This window comes from Condylura cristata, unplaced genomic scaffold (genome assembly GCF_000260355.1).
Source record: "Condylura cristata isolate star-nosed mole 26May11 unplaced genomic scaffold, ConCri1.0 scaffold00002, whole genome shotgun sequence".
Lineage (NCBI taxonomy): Eukaryota > Metazoa > Chordata > Mammalia > Eulipotyphla > Talpidae > Condylura > Condylura cristata.
In genome coordinates, this window is record NW_004567103.1 from 15,597,912 (window position 1) to 15,616,433 (window position 18,522).

Below are 18,522 nucleotides of genomic sequence, written 5' to 3' on the forward strand. Positions count from 1 at the left end.
TGCTTATTCAGTGGTAGAGCTTCTCAACACAAAATGTCAGTGAGCCTGTTATAAATTGCTTCTGGCATTCCTACTCTATCTTTTATTTGGCTGGGAGTATTTCCACCTGAAAGTGATAAATTCCTGCTATAACCACTTTATGTGCTTCAGTAATTACACTGTACAGAAAAAGGGGGTTTCTACTGAGGTGTCTTCTTAAAAATAGCAAGCAATAAAAGGCACTGGAAAGGGTTGAACTCTGAAGTCTATTGAACAAAAAACAATGACCAGTGAAATATTTGTGTCAGACTGAATTTGATAAATGATCAGGAAATATAAAAGATACCAAAACCTTTAAAGTCAATGCTGTAGGGACATATTAATGTAACTATATCCTTAGGCTAGTTATTTTCAGTCCTGTGACAGAAATTTGGCAGATGCCCACAAGAAGTTAACATCCTTTCAAAACCTGTCTCAAAATATCTGGACGATTCTAGAGGCTTGGGAATCTGTCAGTAAGTGGTAAGGTCTCTGTGACCTTGAAACTATGTCTATATGTGTAACTAAAGAGACTGAAGCATGTCAAAAACAGTTCAGTATAGTCTATTGCAGTCAATAATGTGATCAATACAGAGCTACACATCTGGACTGATGAAATGGGGATCCGCATTTATCATCACAGAATCGATATGAATGGGCATGAATTACATTCGGCCCTCCTGAATTGTTGTCTTTGTATAAGATTCCTGTAATACTCAAGACAAATTTACTGATTTTAATTGCTGAGGGTTTCTTGCTCTTAAAGGAGGAATAACAAGTTGTAAATAAAAGATCTCTAAGATAATTGACTGTAAACTAAAGATTTTCATTATCACACGGCAACATCATTCCAAGGATAGTATTAAGAATCTAGTAGACTTCTTTTTTTTAAGATGATACTAAAAGAGCTAGAATTCCAACTTCCTTTCAGAATTACTGCATCCTATTTGCAAAGGAATTGCTATAGCAAGTATTTCTCTTCCAATAGTCATGAAATGAATGTCACCTTTTTGCTCAGAATATGTGTGCTTTCATAAGGGAATTTTAAAGCTAATGACTTAGTGCAACTCAACAAGGCTAAAGCCAGTTCTAAAAATAGGAAAATGTATCGAATGCTTATCCTGAGATACATTTTAATATATACATTAAAGCTCAGTATAGTTCATTGTGAAAGGGTTTGCCCACTGCTTCTGCTGCACTACTGGCTTGTAAAAGTCCCATAATTTATAATTCTTTTCATATAACAACCCTATGAATATAAGGTTGGACTATATTAATCTTAAATTTATAAGAAATGAAAGTTTTGAATTGGTTAAACAGACACATAGATGCAGTCCTCAGAAATGGCAGGGTTGGTTTATAACACAGCTGTGCTTGACTGCGGCGCTTTCTGCATTTAATCATTATGCCACAGTGGATTCCAGGGAAAAAAACAAAACAGCAAAATCTTTATGACTTTAACTAGGTTAAGAACATTTTCACATCGAAGCCTAGCTCAGTCAAATGTGCAAGGCAGGTAACACACTCATAGATGCTGCGAGGGTTTGTTCCTCTCTATCAGTTACTACACTAGATTGCTTTTATCAATTGATTTCAAATGGCATTCATTGGGAGATGCTTGGTTTTATAGAGGCCCTTCTAAACTGCATTTATGTCTGAGAAGGAGAACGCACTTAGCAGTCAAAGTGGTTGATCATGACACCATAATTAAAAACCACAAAAGAATTAGTATGCAGGCTGTATCTGTGGATCTCTTCACATTCCAAAGGAAGAGACTCTGGGTATTATGTTGGTCCCATTTTGCTTGTCATGCATTTATTCAGGTGAGTATGAGGAAGATTTACTACTTTATAAAAACAATTTGCAACAGAAGAAAAATGTTATCATTTCAACAGCTTTCAATAATTATATTTAGCCTGAAAATCAGGTAACAGAGCCAGATCTGAGATGACTTTGGAGTAAAGTCCCACTACAAATGATAACCGAAGTAATGGGAAGAAGGGCCATGGAGAGAGGAGGATTGATAAATAGGCTTACATAAGCCAATTTATGTGACTCAGAATGCTTACAGAACCATGGTGCTACACTAAGTTAGAAAAAATATTCTTGAGGATCTAAGGTATGGAGGAATATTTAACTGGAGGACGAAGAGACTAGACAAGGAATGAAAGCTCCTAAGGTCTAAACTTTGGTGTACTCAGAAGTTCCTTGCAGGGAAAAGGAGAGACAAATAACATGTTATTTAGATCTTTTTAAAGTGGAAGAGGAGGGGCCTCCCTGGTGGTACAAAGGGTTAAGTCTTAGCACTCTGAAGTTATGTGCAGCCACTGCAGCAGGACTTTGACTCCCCCCACCCACACACACACCAGGGAGGTGACCCACATGGCCCAGCAGACCTCTCCTGTCTCACCCACTGCTCCCTCAACAGTGTATTTCACTAGATTTGCTTGTTCTGCTCCCTACACTTTCTCTGGTGAATCCTCTCATACCCCTGCACTTATGGCCTGTACCCAGCTCTTGTATGCATAAGAAATTTTTTAAAAAATCAAAAGGGAGAGGTTATTGTTTATGCTAAGGTTCTACGATGCTCTACATGGACTGGATTTCACTGGAAGCTTTTCTCTGAGAACAGAGGCCCAGGATTTTACATGTTGGTGTTCTCATCCACTCATGGGAAAATGAATTGGCTCTTAAAATTCAGGATCCAGGATAAGAGAATCTCTTCTTTTTTTAAAGGCAAAGAATGTGCCATCTGAGCAATTAGCAGAACAGGGCTGGAAGTAAATGGGAGGGGAAGTTGCAGAGGGGAGAGCAAACTTGTTCCTTCTTTTGGTAAGTTTACCATGGCCACCATCAAACAGCTGTCAAGAATTTCATGAGCCTGGAGGAGGTAATCTGACAAAAGTAGAGCAAAGGACAAGAGAAAACAAATAGAACTCATTGCAACTGCATCACAATTGATCTAATGTCACTGAAGGTCTGTAAAATTTATTTGGTCCTCAAAGCATTTGACCAAAATGTGAACTTTTCTTTCACTCTGATCAGTTAAATTATGTCCTAATGAAAGTGTATTTGATAAAAATGATCAGTTGTATTCTATGGAAAATGAAACAATAGTACTGCTTAGATGTGTAATAAATAATATTTATATTAGTTACCTTTTATTGCATAGCTATGAGGCAGATGATTTTAAATGTAACTCACTTAATAACCCCCAAATCTACAAATGATAAGGAAATGGATGTTCAGAGAATTTAAGACAACTTAAATCACACTTAGCGGAGAAGTGGGATTTAAGGGGGAGGGTCTGCTGCCAGAAATTCTGAATTTATTCCATTACACATCATAAAAGCTCTCCAAATTTGCCTTGTTGAGTTTTGTAGATTTTTTTTTAAGATTTATTTATTTATGCATAGAAGAAGTGGGGTACAGGCCAGAGGTGTGGGAGGTGAGAGGATTCACCAGAGACAGAGTGGGGAGCACAGTAGACAGAATGACTGAAATACACTGCCAAGGGGAGCCCTGGAGAGTCAGGAGAGGTGTGCTATGCCATGTGGGTCACCTCCCTTGCTGGGGATGAAACTTGTGCTCCAGTGGCTATAGAGAGCTTCAGTGGCTGCGTTCTAACCGGCTGAACCACCAGGTAGGGCCCTGTGGAATTTGGTTTTCAGCGACTTTGCAAAGAGTAAAAGATAGGAAAACAGGGTTGAAAATCAAGGATTAATTTACTGGGCCCTGTGGAATTTGGTTTTCAGCGACTTTGCAAAGAGTAAAAGATAGGAAAACAGGGTTGAAAATCAAGGATTAATTTACTGGTTATCCTAAAAGATAGGAAAACAGGGTTGAAAATCAAGGATTAATTTACTGGTTATCCCTGAATTAGTTTAATGTGCTATCATAGGTCACACTCTATATAAATCTTTTTTAGTTTTATTCATTATAAATCCGTGTTTGGTTTGAAATGTTTAAGGTGGCTACAATGTAGCTAGGGATTAGTGGGGAGCTGGGAGGATAAAAGGATATCGGCTAGAAGGTTATGAAAACACCAGAAGAGGCTTTTGTACCTGTTGTGGGCAAAGCTGGAGAGAAGTGCTAGACTTGAGACCGAGTTGGGGTGGGGGGGGGTGGGTTGGAGGGGATGGCAAATGCAAGGATTGGCTAAGACTTGTTTGGGGTGGGTAAATGGGTGTTATTTAGTAGGTATTACCTGTAAAATATCGTGATCTGCGGGACATCCTTATGAGGAAGGCAGGCATTGTTTCAACAATGCTTTTTGGAAATTTTATTATAATCATGTTTCACATCAAACTTTTATATCTAGTTAAAATTAGAAACCTTCCAATTTGTACCCAGCTCTTTCACGGGGGGCAGGGGTGGGTTGGGGGTGGATGCAGGCGGGGAGGTAAACGAGCTCCTTTAGCTCAGAGCGCTTCAGAGCCTCCGCAAAGCTTCACTCAAGCTCAATGAACCTTCACTCTCACTAGATAACGACCAGTCAAAGTTTGTAAGTTTCTGATTGTCTGTGGATTAAGTTAGCTGAAACTTCCCGGGAAGTTCCCGGATGCCAATTTAAGGTTTCTGGTTTTGGCCTTTATTCCTCCAGAGGGGCCACGTAGTTTCCCACCTGCGAACAAGGTTCCTTCCCGCTCGGTCCCTTTCCCGGCTCCCGCGGCCCCGCCCCCTCCCCAGCTCCCGCGGCCCCGCCTCTTCCTCCCAGCTCCCGCGGCCCCGCCCCTTCTGTTCCCGCGAACTCGACCCGGGGGGCGTGTCTCTGGTGCCGCGCGCCGGGGTTTTAGGCGCGTTTTAGCGTCTAGCCCCGCCCCGCCCCCAGGCGTCCGGCTGGCGGGAAAACGCGAACCGCTGGTGCGGGGGTCAGGTCGCGGGCCTGCGGCGTCTGGGGCGCTCTTCGGCTGGTCCCCCCGCTATCCTGGTACTCGCTCTCCGAGGAGCCGCCTCTGCCCCGGTGGGGCGATGCCGGGGAACCGGCGGCCAAGGGTCCGCTCCGGGAACCAGCCTGGTTCCGCGCCCGCCATGGAGCCCGGCGGTTGCGGGGCCTGGGCCCACAGCCGCGCCGCACTCGACCGGCTGGAAAAGCTGCTGCGCTGCTCGCGTTGGTAAAGACCGGTCCTCGAGGGGTGGCCGCGGGACGGGCGCCAGGGCTGGGGTCGCCCAGGCGGCAGGGGCGGGGGGTCGTTCCAAACCCGGGTTTGCTCCTTCCACCCCGCCCGGAGATCCGGCCGCCGCGCGCCTAGTACCTGCCCCGAGCCCTGCTGCCGCGTGTCCCCTCCCTGGCCCCCTTCCTCCTCGGCGGCTTGCTAGCCTCTCCTCGCACCGAACTCAGTTAGGAATGCAGTTTTCGAACTTTAGCGGGCGGCTGAGAGGCCCGGGGGTGTGGCTGGAAGCGTGGGTGCCCGGCCCCGCCTCTGGATTTGAACTTGTGGCGCTGGGTGGGGCCGGCCGTTCTCACTGGGGACCGGCCAGGTCCCGGGGATCCCGCGCTCCCCGGCCCCCGCGCGGAGGCTTGCTCCGGCCAGCTCGCCCTTTGCCCCCTTCCAGGACGGCTTTGCCCTGGGTTTTCTGGGGGGTGGTGGTGGCGGGGAGGAGTTCTGAGGGGCCTGGGGCCAGGTAGAAAAACGCTGTGTGGCATTCAGTTTCACTTTCCCTCGGACTGCCCTTAAGACTGTGGTTTGGGGTTCCAGCTCCTAATTAGAGGTGGTATGTGTGACGTTTTGCTGTTACACTGTGGGTGTCCTCTCAGTTTAAGGTTTTCATTCTGTCCATCCGAGGACATTTTCTTGATTGCTTTTCCTTATCCTGTAGGTCCTTCTTGCATAGCAACCAAGAAGGTATATCTAAAACCAAAGAACGGCTAGTCTCATCTTACATTTCTTCCCAAAGCGTTTATTGGGCACCTGCTGTGTGCATAGCTCGGTGTTACAGCAGGTTTTCTCTCGTCTTGAAGGTGTAGGGAACAAGTTTCTTTTTTGGGACTTGGTTCTGATTTTATTTTCTTCTGATTTCCTACTTGAACTTTATTGTAAGTGATGTAGCAGCTCTTTAAAAATGAAACAGAGGTACTGTTACAGTGACTCGATTGCTTTTCATTTTACAGTATCTTTAGAACCTGTGACAAAACTACATCATTGCACTTCCTAGTAAAATGGCTTGACTTGTCCTAGAATGAGTACACGAAGGCTCTCAGTGTTGTGTGTGTTTCTCCATAGCACATGGATCATACACCTAAGAATAAGAAATTTAATAAGATTGCTTCTGCTAGTGGCAATAATAGGAAAATTGTAACCATGCATTAATGTATTAATAGGGAAAATTAGACATTCCAGTGGAACATTTTTCTTTAGGGCAGAAACTTAACACATGAGTCTAGGTTTCAGCTTTGATACTGTTGATTGGTCTGTCATTCAACCTTTGTATGACTCAGTGTAATAGCTCTCAGCTCATCCTCTGAGGATTCATTAAAAATAATGAAACAGTTATCAAGCATCTACACACTGACAGTTACTTCTCTAAGCATTGGGGATTTGTTCATTAATGAACAAAGTAGCCAAATTCCTAGACCTTTAGAAACTTGTGCTTTATGGGAGAGAGGAAACAAAATGAAATGATACAGGTGAAGTGTTGAGTGTTGTTAATTGTTATAGAATATTTGGTGATAGGTGTCTTAAAAAATAACTTAGTGCCCTTGCTGATGGTTTAAAATAGACAATATTAATCCATGTCAATAATCTATAGGTTGTCCTGAATTCTAACAAAAGCAGTTTTATTTTTTATTCCCTACCATATATTTTTCTAGTTTCTGACTGAGGTGAGAACCAGAGGACTGAATCAACATTCAGGAATGCTTCAGACATTTACTACAGACTTAGTTAACTGGAGAACAGTATTGAATTTTAGATCCAGTGATCTAAAAATACATATGTGTAGGTGAACTATAGATAAGTTAACTAAATTTCAGTGTTTCTTCACGTGGTTCAATATTGGACTCTTAAATTTTTCTCTAGAGGATCAGATACTAAATATTTTCTTTGCTTACTTTTTTTTTAAACAACTTTTAAAATTGTGAAAAACCATTCTTAGCTCAAGGGCTATACAGAAAGAAATTTGGCTTGAATGGGTATGCAGACAGCAGTGTGCAAAGCTATTTTAACAGGTAAGATGTTAAAAAGTCTATTTTGGTGTAACTTTTTTTATCACATGGGCCTTCAGAACAATTTTGCTTTCCTTTTTTAGTGTCTCTACAAGTTTGGTGTTGTAATGAATAAAAGTTGGCCAGTTCCCCCTTAACTATGGGGGAGGGGAGGAAAACCCCATTTCTTTGCATTTCTGCCTTGTAACTACCTGTCCTCATTAATGGAGAGGAACAATTCAGAATATTCCGCTTCTTGCTCTTGCGCCCCCCATTCAAAGGCAGTGTCATATTACTTGAAATTGTGTGTCACTGTGTCCTTTACAGAGTTTCAAAGTTCCACTAGTGAGCTGGTGATTATCCCGATTACCCTCACATTCAGCTTGCAGCTGTCATCTGTCTCATGTTCCCAGCTGTCATCTGTCTTGTGTAGCACATTGGATCTATTTTACAGAGAGCATGATTTGCTAGTGAGGGTGGATTGGCTACATTACAGGGCATCCTTTCTTGACCTTTAACATGAGTATGGCTCTAAGGTGAAGCTGATGAAATTGTTCAAGAGGCCAGATGTGACATTTGTGTTAGATCCAAGCTTTACAACCAGATACAAGCTATTTAAAAATCTGGAAAAATGAGACAGGAAGACCATCTCATTTGAGAGGCTGGCAGCAAGCATAGTAATAATATGTTCCTAAAGGAAGCAGAAAATGATAATAGGAGTTGTAGTGTAAAATTCCAGGTGTCCTGATGTTATTTTGTGAATTAAAGTAATTAGGAACCTCTTGACATTCTTTTGTGAATTAAAGTAATTAGGTATCTCTTGACGTATATATATTTGAGGGAGGTTTTACATCTGTGACTGTGTTTTTATATCAACTTTAAAATGTCAAAAAACACTTTTTTTGGGGTGGGTGATTTTTATTTTCCTGAATTATATCTTGTTTAAAAGGTGATTAAGATTAATTTTTCTCTGCTATTTCGAGGTAGCACAGCTTAGTGATTTAAAGCATAATTGTACTCTTACGATTTTGGACAAATGAGTACATTATATATATATGCTTCCTTTCTGTCATGCAAAATGATTGAGTAATACTTATAGAATAAGGTTGTTATGGGAATCAGATGACTTCATATTTATAAGATACTTAGAATGGCAGTACCTGTTGTGTTCTGAATGTAAAATTCTAAAGGGTAGATTTTCTGATGCCCAACATTCAACTTTGGCCTTCTTTGCTAGTTTCAAATATTCAGAGACATTCTTATAGAATAGGGATCCTTACATAGGAAGATTACACTTTTTTGTTACAGTTTACATTGGTGCTGGTGATTAGACCAGTTGGCAGTCACTGAGGCACTGCTTTAGTGGCTATATGCTGATACATCTACACTAAAAAAGCGTATGCTTAATTATAAGAAGTAAAATTCTCTGCAGTTCATGGTAAATTATAATGAAGGACAGGGGATGCAAAGGGTGCTTGGGTAGAGCCAGAAGAGAGAGCTTCATGGGCCTTTCAATTGGGCCTTGGATGGATTTTTATAGGTGGATCCAGGTTGGGGGAGTATTTCAAGTAACCTTGTGCTAACAAGTAGAATGAAGGGGAAGTGAGTTGGGTGGGCAGGGAATGAAGATGGGTGATTATATATAGTGGCTGGTAGCCTAACAACAGATTATTCAGTGGTTCACAGCTTTTTTTTTAAAGATTTATTTATGTATACAGAACTGGGGTACAGGCCAGAGTTGCAGTGGAAGAGAGGATTCACCAGAGACAGAGTGGGGAGCAGAACAGGCAGATTGATGAAATACACTGAGGGGAGGAGCTGTTAAGACTGGAGAGGTCTTCTGCACCTTGTGGGCCACCTCTAACCCTTTGCTTCGTCAGGGAGGGCCCCAGTCTAAATGACTTTTAAGGTTGACTCCAGTTTTTAGAGTCCTTAATTAGTAGTGTTCATTGGATACAAACTATTTGAAGTTTTTAATTGAAGTTTGACATGTGTACAGAAAAGGCCACAGATCATTGGTGCTTAGCAAGCATCGTATATCACTCCAGATTGTGGAATTTATTTACTTTGTATGGTGTTTTGATTCTTTGATGTCTATCTCTTCCAGCTCTACTACATATTTCATATAGACAGGTTCATGTTTGTAGTGTTCAATTAATATATGAAAAAATATAGGTTAAGTTAGGAGCACATTTAAGGGAGCTTTGTGAAGGAAAAAGTCAGACCGACCTAATATCACTGGCATTGGCAAGAATCCTCCATAGGTTCCTGGGGTTAATGACCCATGGTAAAACAATAGCTAAAGTCTTAAGGCAGATAAGGAGGGTGCTGGCCTTTTGTCTGGAATTTAGAGCTAGAATTATGACATCAGCAATCCCAGTTTGGGTCTAGATACAGCTGGTGTTATAGTGCTTGTGGCAAGCAGAGAAACTTACCAGGCCCTTTGGGCACCTTTCGTACCATCCTCATAGCAAAGGGAGAACTTAATTGGCATAGAGGTCAGGGCTAGAAGAGTAATTTTAGTTTGAGAGGATTTTTGAGAATCCTTTGCATAAATATTTGAAGGCATACTTTTTAGATGTAGTTCTAGAAGGCATAGTTTTAAGTGTGAGTAGGGATTTGCTTATAAAGAAAAATATTTACATATAGGCCTTGAAACACAACCTTTTGGTAGAAGAGGTGAATCCTAAAAGATGGAAGAGAGCCAGCAGTTACTTAGATTCTGTTTTGCTTTGGAGGAATGGAAGTAGAACATAGAAGAACCAAAATTAGAGGTAGGTGTACATATCTTGACTGTGGTTTGTCTGTTTCAAACAGTAGAATAAATTATAATTAGTTACTAATAGAATTTTATTGCCCGTTTGACTTTTTTGGGATATTTAACTCATGGACTTTTTTCAGTGTATTTATTGCCTCTAAACAATTAGCCGTATTTTCTTATTTTCCCCTTCTGATTTATTTGAAACTGTCATACAAAATAACTAAGATAAGATGGGTCCTTTACTTGATAGTACTTTCGTTTATTCTCCTAAAGATAAACATAACAAATTGTTTAATTGACTTAGTGGCCCTGTGCATTTTGGTGTAAAATGTGTTGGTCCACACTTAAAAATACTTTGAGGGTTTTCTACCCTGTTAGAGCACCGCGGTAGCCATCTTGCCCAGTCTTTAACGGCAGTTGGTATCTCGTGGAATCTTCGGCAGCCAGCCAGTTAAGAAATAGCTTGGCTTCGGTATTGTGATTGCAACTGAATTTACTTTCATGTTTTTATTCTCAAAGAAAATTTAGAATAAATAGGACCTCTTTTTGAAAAAAAAAAAATTTTTTTTTTTGTTCTTACTACTGAGGTCTTCCCTAACTTAAAATCCTTTAGTGCGTCAATTTTTCTAAATCAAATTTACATGTGAATTAATAGAAATATATCTGCAGATGGGAAAAAAGTACTTTGGCTGAATTTTCAGGGTGCAAAAATTGTTACCATGCAAATGTCTTTTATCATTCTTAGGGACTTTTTCTTTCTAATGTATATGTTTATCAAAAAAAAAAGCGTCAAGCTGATAATGTTGCAGAGCTCAGAACAAATCAAAGTCAAGATCTCTGTTATATAGGGCTCAAACCTATTTTGGGGGCCAAAGCAGATAAAACACAAAATACTTAGTTTTTAGTACTGATTTCAGAGTCCTAACTACATGTTACCTCTAGGAACTTTAGTGCATGTTGCACTTCTCATGTTATATAATATCTTGGCTTACAAAACTTTAAGTTCCTCAGGGAACTATCAGGTTTGTGTATTGATGGAATGGAGTCTATTATCCATGAGATGCTGTGCTCCTTTGTTTAGTATTTTTATTACACTGTCCTTGGTAGTATTTGGATACATCCTGGGCCTGGAACCTTTTGGGGAAGTCAAGGCTGGGAAGAGCGGTCTGAGCAGTTGTGGGTTGGAACTGTACATAGATATTTGAATAATAATCCAGACATTGGCACACTGCTAAGAGAGTGCTTTTAACAAGTACTATGAGGAAAGGTTGCCTGGCTTGGGTATTAGCAGACTGTGAAAGAACTATCCTAGGCACCCCCTGGTGGTGCAATGGCTAAGGATGCAGCATTGTAAGCTAGCTGCAACCGCTTCAGTGGAGTTGAATCCCGGCCGAGGTAATCCACTTGGTGTGGCAGAGCTCTCCTGACCCACTCGCTGCTCCCCTCAGCAGTGTACTTCGTCGTGTACTTCGTCGATCTGCCTGTTCTGCGCCCCACTGTGTCTCAGGTGAACTCTGTCACCATCCTACATCTTTGGCTTGTACCCCATTTCTGTATGCATAAATAAATCTTTAAAAGAACTATCCTATGTTTCATTTACAGTTTCAACAAAACTAAGTTTATATTTTTAATGTTTTTCAAAATTGAAAGCAATGCATACATAATGCAAAGGGATTCAAAATAACAGCATGTGTTTATTAAGTGGTTGTTAAAAGAGTCACAGTAGATCTGAATTCCTCCTTATCTACCTACTATGATCAATTTTATGTGTATCTTTTGATTGAGTTTTTTTTTTTAATGAAAGTATTATATACATCCGTTGAAAGACTACAATGGATACTTAAGGATGGTGTAGCATGTTTCAGCTCTTTCCTGGTTGACAGAAATTTAGATTGTTTGCATGTTTGTGCACTAGTATCTTCACATTAAAATTTTTAATTAAAATTATAATGGACAGAATTGCCAAAGTTGGGAGGATGCAGGCTGTAATGAAAACATTATTTTGCCCAATCTCATCAACCTTAAGTTCTATTCTGGACCTCCTTTGCCTTTCTTGGTTCTACATTTCTGAGTAATATTTTTCTATTGCTATTTCTTGGCTCTTTCCCATTTTAGTCATTTATTAGCTTCTGCTCTGGAAGATGAGTTTTCTTATTACCTGCTATCTAATAACTTTCTACTATGAAGATAATGCATACGGAATTCAAATTATGCAATAGTTTTATTATTTTGAAGATTGTTGTCTAACATCCCTTGATATCTGTAAGATGATTAATATATAAATGACGATTTTATTCTTAATATTTGAAGATTGTGATTATCTTGCTTTCTTGTTTAGATATCTTTGGTGTTTTTAAAGGTTTAGTTTTATGAACATTACATTTAGCTTTATGATTCGTTCTGCCTTTTTATAATGGTTATAAAAAGGGGTGTATATTGGGGTCTGTCTAGCACTCTAGATTGGCAGCTGAGGGCCTTCAGATCGGGTGGAGGTGGCTCTGAAGCAGTTGTCTCTGCCCTGGGCTAGCTCAGGAACATAAGTTGCTAATAATGGACTAAAGGCCTTCTCTCAAGGTGGAAATCATGAAGGGAGAGATGTTTGGTCAGGGTAACAGTTAAAGGGGTAGAGGATGATGTGATGCTAGGAACCATTGTTGAGATTTTAGAGGCAGAGCGTGTAATGAATTAGAGTTCAAAACTATTGGATGATATTTGGTAGGTCAAATAATAAACAACATAGGAGCAGCATGAATATTGTAACAGATCATCTGAATTGCCAGAATCACATCACAAATTAAATTTTTATCAATATGTTCTACTTAATGTGAAAGAAACAGATATTGTAAGTTTTTAGAAGTACTGGGTTTTATAAAATTTTTTGAGCCCCATTTTCACTGTCATGAGGATAACATTGTGAGATTTGTTCTGGCTTTAGCTGTCTTTCTGGAAACTACTTTAGAACTCATTTATTAAAGTGTACATATATGATACTTTTGATCTTTCAAGTAATGTAGAGAACTGTTTTTATTGAAAATGTGTTAAGTGTATGGAGGTAGCTGGGTAATAATGGTATAAATACTTAAAGGTTCTAGGGCTAGTGTAATAAACCAAGTACTATAAATGTTCATCCTTGAAATGCTTCTGTTTGCTCCTGCTATGCTGCATCCTCTGAATATAATAATTTGATGTGTATTTATCAGTAAGTACCATTACCTTCTTAGGTTTTTCAAATATTGGGAATAATTGTTTTCCATCTTCTTCAGTGCTGTGAATCACTGTGCACACTAGCAACCTGATGATTCTTATTTGTAGTTACTTGAAGAATAACACAGTCTACTTCCTGTGAACTGAAAGAATGACTGTATTTTTAACAATGACTGTATTTATGAAAAATAGACAACTGCCTCACTGTTGCTGGAAATCAATGTTTTCTTATGAGAAACCATGAATTTTTATGGGTAAGGTGAGCAGATGTCCTGATGTTTCCAGGGGCAGTCCTGGCTTATACTTGTCCCAACACACTATCCCGTTATCACTACCTTTTACTACCTTGAGCACAGAAATGCTCTGTTGGACAATATATTTGTGCTCATTCTTTGGTTTTCATTTTGAGATTTATGATCTATACTTTGAATCATTGGGTGAAGATATATTTTAGTAGTTAAAAGAAGCAAGTAGTGGTTGATTTTTGCCTGTAAAAGCTTTAGTGATTCTTGAGCAGTTAGTTGATATGACTTCCCAGTTACATGAATTAGGAAAATGTTGGAATTTGTACAGTCTGAGACTTGCTATTTGAATTCAGCAAGTGTATGACATATTTAACCAAGGAGTAATAGTCTTTCAAATGAATTTATTCTTAGTATCTTTAGACATACTAGTATTGAATCTTGAATTCATGAAATGTAGGGTTTAAAACATTTATTGTACAGTGACCTAAGTCTTGATTGTTTTCCTTTCTCTAAACAGCACTAATATCCTGAGAGAGCCTGTGTGTTTAGGAGGATGTGAACACATCTTCTGTAGGTAAGTAATAATTATGAAACTTTATTTTTTACTAGATAAGTTATATAATCACTGATATTATTAACCTTATGTTGGTATAACTCTCATAGTTTATAGTGTTACTTACTGTACATTATCTCATTTTGATCCTTACAACTATTTTAATTTACAAATAAGAAAATCAAAGTTCCAAGAGCATGACTTGCCAAAGTTACAAAGCTTACTAAGTAGCATTGCTAACTTGGAAAAATTAATATATAATGCAAATATGTCTTTTTTTTTCTTTCAGTTAATTTTGAAAATTTGACCATCTAGTTTTCTTAGTTCTTATATTTGTTTATTTAAAGTTTATTTTTATTTACATAGGCATATAAGAACTGGGGTGTAGGTCAGAGTTGGTGGTGAGAGGATTCACCAGAGACAGAGTGGGGAACAGAACAGTATTTCTGCTGAAATCCACTGCTGAGGGGAACAGTGGGCAAGATAGGAAAGGTCTCCTTTGCCATGTGGGTCAGCCCCCTGGATGGGGACTGAACTTGTGCTACAGTGACTTGGCGATGCCTTAATAGTAATGAGACTGAACCCCAGCACCACCAGGAAGGCCTTATATTTGTTTTCTATGGCTGTTGTAACAAAGAACAAAAAGTAGATGGCTTAGGACAATAGAAATTTCTTGTCTCATAGCCCTGGAGACTAGAAGCCCCGGAACTTTATCAGTAAGGTTAGTTTCTTCTGAGGACTATGACAAAATCCTTTCAATGCTTCTTCTAGGGGAAACCTTTGGTTTCTGGCACTCTTTGACATTCTTTGGCTTATAGGTGTATCACTGATCTTTGCCTTTATGCTCACATGACATCTCTCCTGTGTGCATGTTTGTCTCTGTACCCAAAGGTCCTCTTTTTGTCAGAATGCTAGAATACTCAAATGTTTTACATTCTTAAAAATTGAGACTCCCACAAAGAGCCTTTGTTTATGTGTGTGTTTACTGTATACAATGAAGATATATATATATATATATTTAAAGACTTATTTATTTGTGCATACAGAACTGGGGTACAGGCCAGAGGCTCAGGGGCGGCGAGAGGCTTCACCAGAGACAGAGTGGGGAACAGAACAGGCAGATCGATGAAGTACACTGCTGAGGGGAGCAGCGGGCGGGTCAGAGAGGTCTGCCGCGTCATGTGGTCACCTCCGGGGCAGGCGGGAATCGAACTCATGCGGAAGCGGCCTCAGATTCTCAGTGCTGTGCTTTAACTTGCTGCGCCACCAGGGAGGGCCAACAATGAAGATATTTTAGAAATACCAACTCATTTAAAAATGTCTAAATCCATTACATACATGCTAACATAATTTTTTTAAGTAAAAGTATCTTCCAGAACAAAGAATGGCATTGTTTTCTTTATGTTTTTGAAAGTCTCTTTCCTGATACTGTTTAGAAGACAACTAGATTTTGAGCTGCTCATGTGTAATTTGTTGTACTACATATTATTGATTAAAGCATGTGAAGAAAATTTGGTTTTACACATAACTGTAGTTGGAGAAAGGAATGTTTTAATAGCCTTTTATAGATAATTATTGATATTTATTTTTTAAAGATTATTTATGCATAGATTACGGTACAGGCCAGAAGTGCAAGGGTAGTGAGAGGATTCACCAGAGACAGTGGGGAGCAGCAGAACATGCAGATCGATGTACACTGCTGAGGGCAGCAGTGGGTGAGACAGGAGAGGTCTGCTGCGCCATGAGGGTCACCTTCCTGGTCATGGATCAAACTCATGCTGAAATGGCTACAGCACCACCAGGAAGGGCCCTGATGATGGATATTATTCTTTAATAACTATACTACACTTTGACAGATGCTATTTCTTTAGATATGTCACAGTGTAGAATATGAAATTGTAATTTTTTTGTGTTCTGTTGCTTTAATTTTCACTGTTGTTTCATGTATTTGGAGTGAATCTTTTACCCAGCATGATTTTATGACATCATGCATTGATCATTTGGAAAATAGCAGGTCACTGAGTTATGAAGATCTCCAGGAATGACACATTTTTCTGTAATTTTCTGAAATTCTGGATAAATGTGTCCAAAGTAATTTGAGGTCAGTTGTAATGCAGGCATTCTAACATGTATAAAATGGGCTTTTAATTTCTAATGTACTGGGTGTCTTGATTAATTAGATCTCATTTTCATCTGGATATGAGGTGGTATGATAGATAGGTTTTAACTGTAATTTTCTTTTTTTAGATTCATTTTTATTTATTTGTGCATAGAAGAAATGCACAATGGATTGTAGGCCAGAGAGATGCGGGGGTGCCGGGGTGGTGAGAGGATTCACCAGAGACAGAGTGGGGAGCAGAACAGGTAGATATACTGAAACATACTGCTGAGGGGAGCAGTGGGGACAGGTGAGAGGTCTGCTTAGCCCACTGAGACTTTAAACACCTGTGCTACTAGGGAGGCTGCAGTTTTGACTGTATTTTACTGGTGTTCATCAAATAATTAAATATTGCACAACAATTGATTATTCACATCCCTTGAGGAAAGTGTTTACCTATTTTGGGATTTCTTAAGAGTTCTTAAACTCTTACACTTCAAAAAGATTTTTTTTAAAAAAAGATTTATTTATGCTTATACAACTGGGGTACAGGCTAGAGGTGCAGGGGTGGTGAGAGGATTTACTAGAGACAGAGTGGGGAACAGAACAGGCAGATTGACAAAGTACACTGCCGAGGGGAGCAGTGGGCTTCAGAAGAGGTCTGCCAAGCCTTGTGGGTCAGCTCCCTGGCTGGGGATTGAACTCGTTGCAGCGGTTTCGGAGAGCCTCATAATGTGGTGCTTTAACCGGGGAGAGCCCTCAAAAAAGATTTTTAGCTAAAGAAATTTGACCTTTTAGGAAGTCTTTTTGGTGAGGAGTTGGGGAGTTGTGGTTTACAGATTGATTTTGTATTTGTTGAATTAATATAAGTAAGGATTCATGTTAAGATATTAGGATAAAACATTATGTTTTATTTGAAGACCTTCTAAAGGGTTTAGGTATTTTAATGCTCCTCTCTATCTACTAAGAGAGATTCTCGGTAAAGGATTGCATCTGCAACTATTGTATTTTATTACCCTGTTTTGACAGACCTTATTTGGTGGAGCTAAGGAAGGCATGGACTTAGAAGTTTCTAATAACAGATTCACAGATTTCAGGAGAGGTTGAAAGACTGTTTTCCCACACCTTTTTTTTTTTTTTTAAACAAGTAACCTATGACTTCCCATCAGATTTGTAAAGAATTTGCAGTCCCAAAGTTAAGAACACCCTTCTGACTATGAAATCTTAGTTATATAACTCGAGATAATTTGAGTCTGAATGTTATAAAGGTATTTGAAATTTAAACCAAAGATTTTTTTTTCTTCAAAATAACAACAACAGGGCCATACCTGGTGGCACAACGGATTAGGATGCAGCACTGCATGCTAGCCACAGCTGCTTCAGTGCCAGTTTGATCCCTAGCCCCGGAGGTGATCCACATGGCCAGGCAGACCTCTCCTGACCCGGCCGCTGCTCCCCTCAGCAATGTACTTTGTTGATCTGCCTTTCCTGCTCCCCACTCTGTCTCTGGTGAACCCTGTCACCATTCTGCACTTTTGGCTTGTACTCCAGATCTGTATGCATAAGTAAATAAATCTTTAAAAAAAATAACAACAAAAATATCTTTCTCACTCTCATAGTAACTTTAGCTATTTCCATGGAACACAGTGTTCAGGTTTAGGTTCCAGTTATTAAGACATGTAGATCCTATACATGGGTTCTAAATATGTTTGTGTCTGTTTAATGTTTAGAAGCAGACTCATATCTGGCTATGTAAAGTTTCTTCATAGCAATTACATAAGCAACCTTAGATTTAGGCTTTTTATGTGTATCGTATTTTCTAGAACACTGAACAAATATTTTATCATTGACTACTGTAAGAACAACCCCTTCTTCATGTGGTTTTGTTCAAATTCTTAATTTTTTTTGGAATTTTTTTGGAATTCAGATTCTCCTGGTTGTTTGATACATACTTTTATTCCTTTTTAAGTAATTGTGTAAGTGACTGTATTGGCACTGGATGTCCAGTGTGTTACACTCCAGCCTGGATACAAGACGTGAAGATAAATAGACAGCTGGACAGCATGATCCAGCTTTGTAATAAGCTTCGAAGTTTGCTGCATGACAATAAACTTTCAGGTAAGAAGCACCACTTTTCTCATAGTTCAGTAACTGCTGAGTACATATTGGCCATATGAAGAATCTGTTAGGAATTTTGAATATCATCTTTCAGACTTTAATATTTTTGGTGTTTGGAATTATTTTGAGAGATGACAGTTTCCTTAGAAATAATTAAGTCTTAACTATCTTATTTTATAGGAGAGAAACCCAGGTTTAGGGAAGTTAAATGACCTTACTGTTACACTTGCAGTTAGTACCAGACACAGAAGTAGGTTTCTCCTGAGACTTTTTCACTATATTTCCTGATTTTTACAGTGATGGTTGTGTAATACATACGGGATAATGATTTTTGTCTTTAGCTGTGCTTAACTCACTGAAATTCATTTTATAGGAGGAATA

At 39.4% G+C, this 18,522-nt stretch overlaps 1 protein-coding gene across 1 annotated transcript in view; it reads left to right on the forward strand.

The window, feature by feature from the left end:
• The first annotated feature begins 4,989 nt into the window (after positions 1-4,989).
• The window catches only part of BARD1 (BRCA1 associated RING domain 1), a 67,548-nt gene continuing 54,015 nt past the window's right edge, over positions 4,990-18,522 (forward strand). The window contains exons 1-3 of the mRNA XM_012726041.1: positions 4,990-5,132; positions 13,890-13,946; positions 17,993-18,141. Of these exons, the coding sequence (XP_012581495.1) occupies positions 4,990-5,132; positions 13,890-13,946; positions 17,993-18,141 (349 nt within the window). The remainder of the gene's footprint in view (positions 5,133-13,889; positions 13,947-17,992; positions 18,142-18,522) is intronic.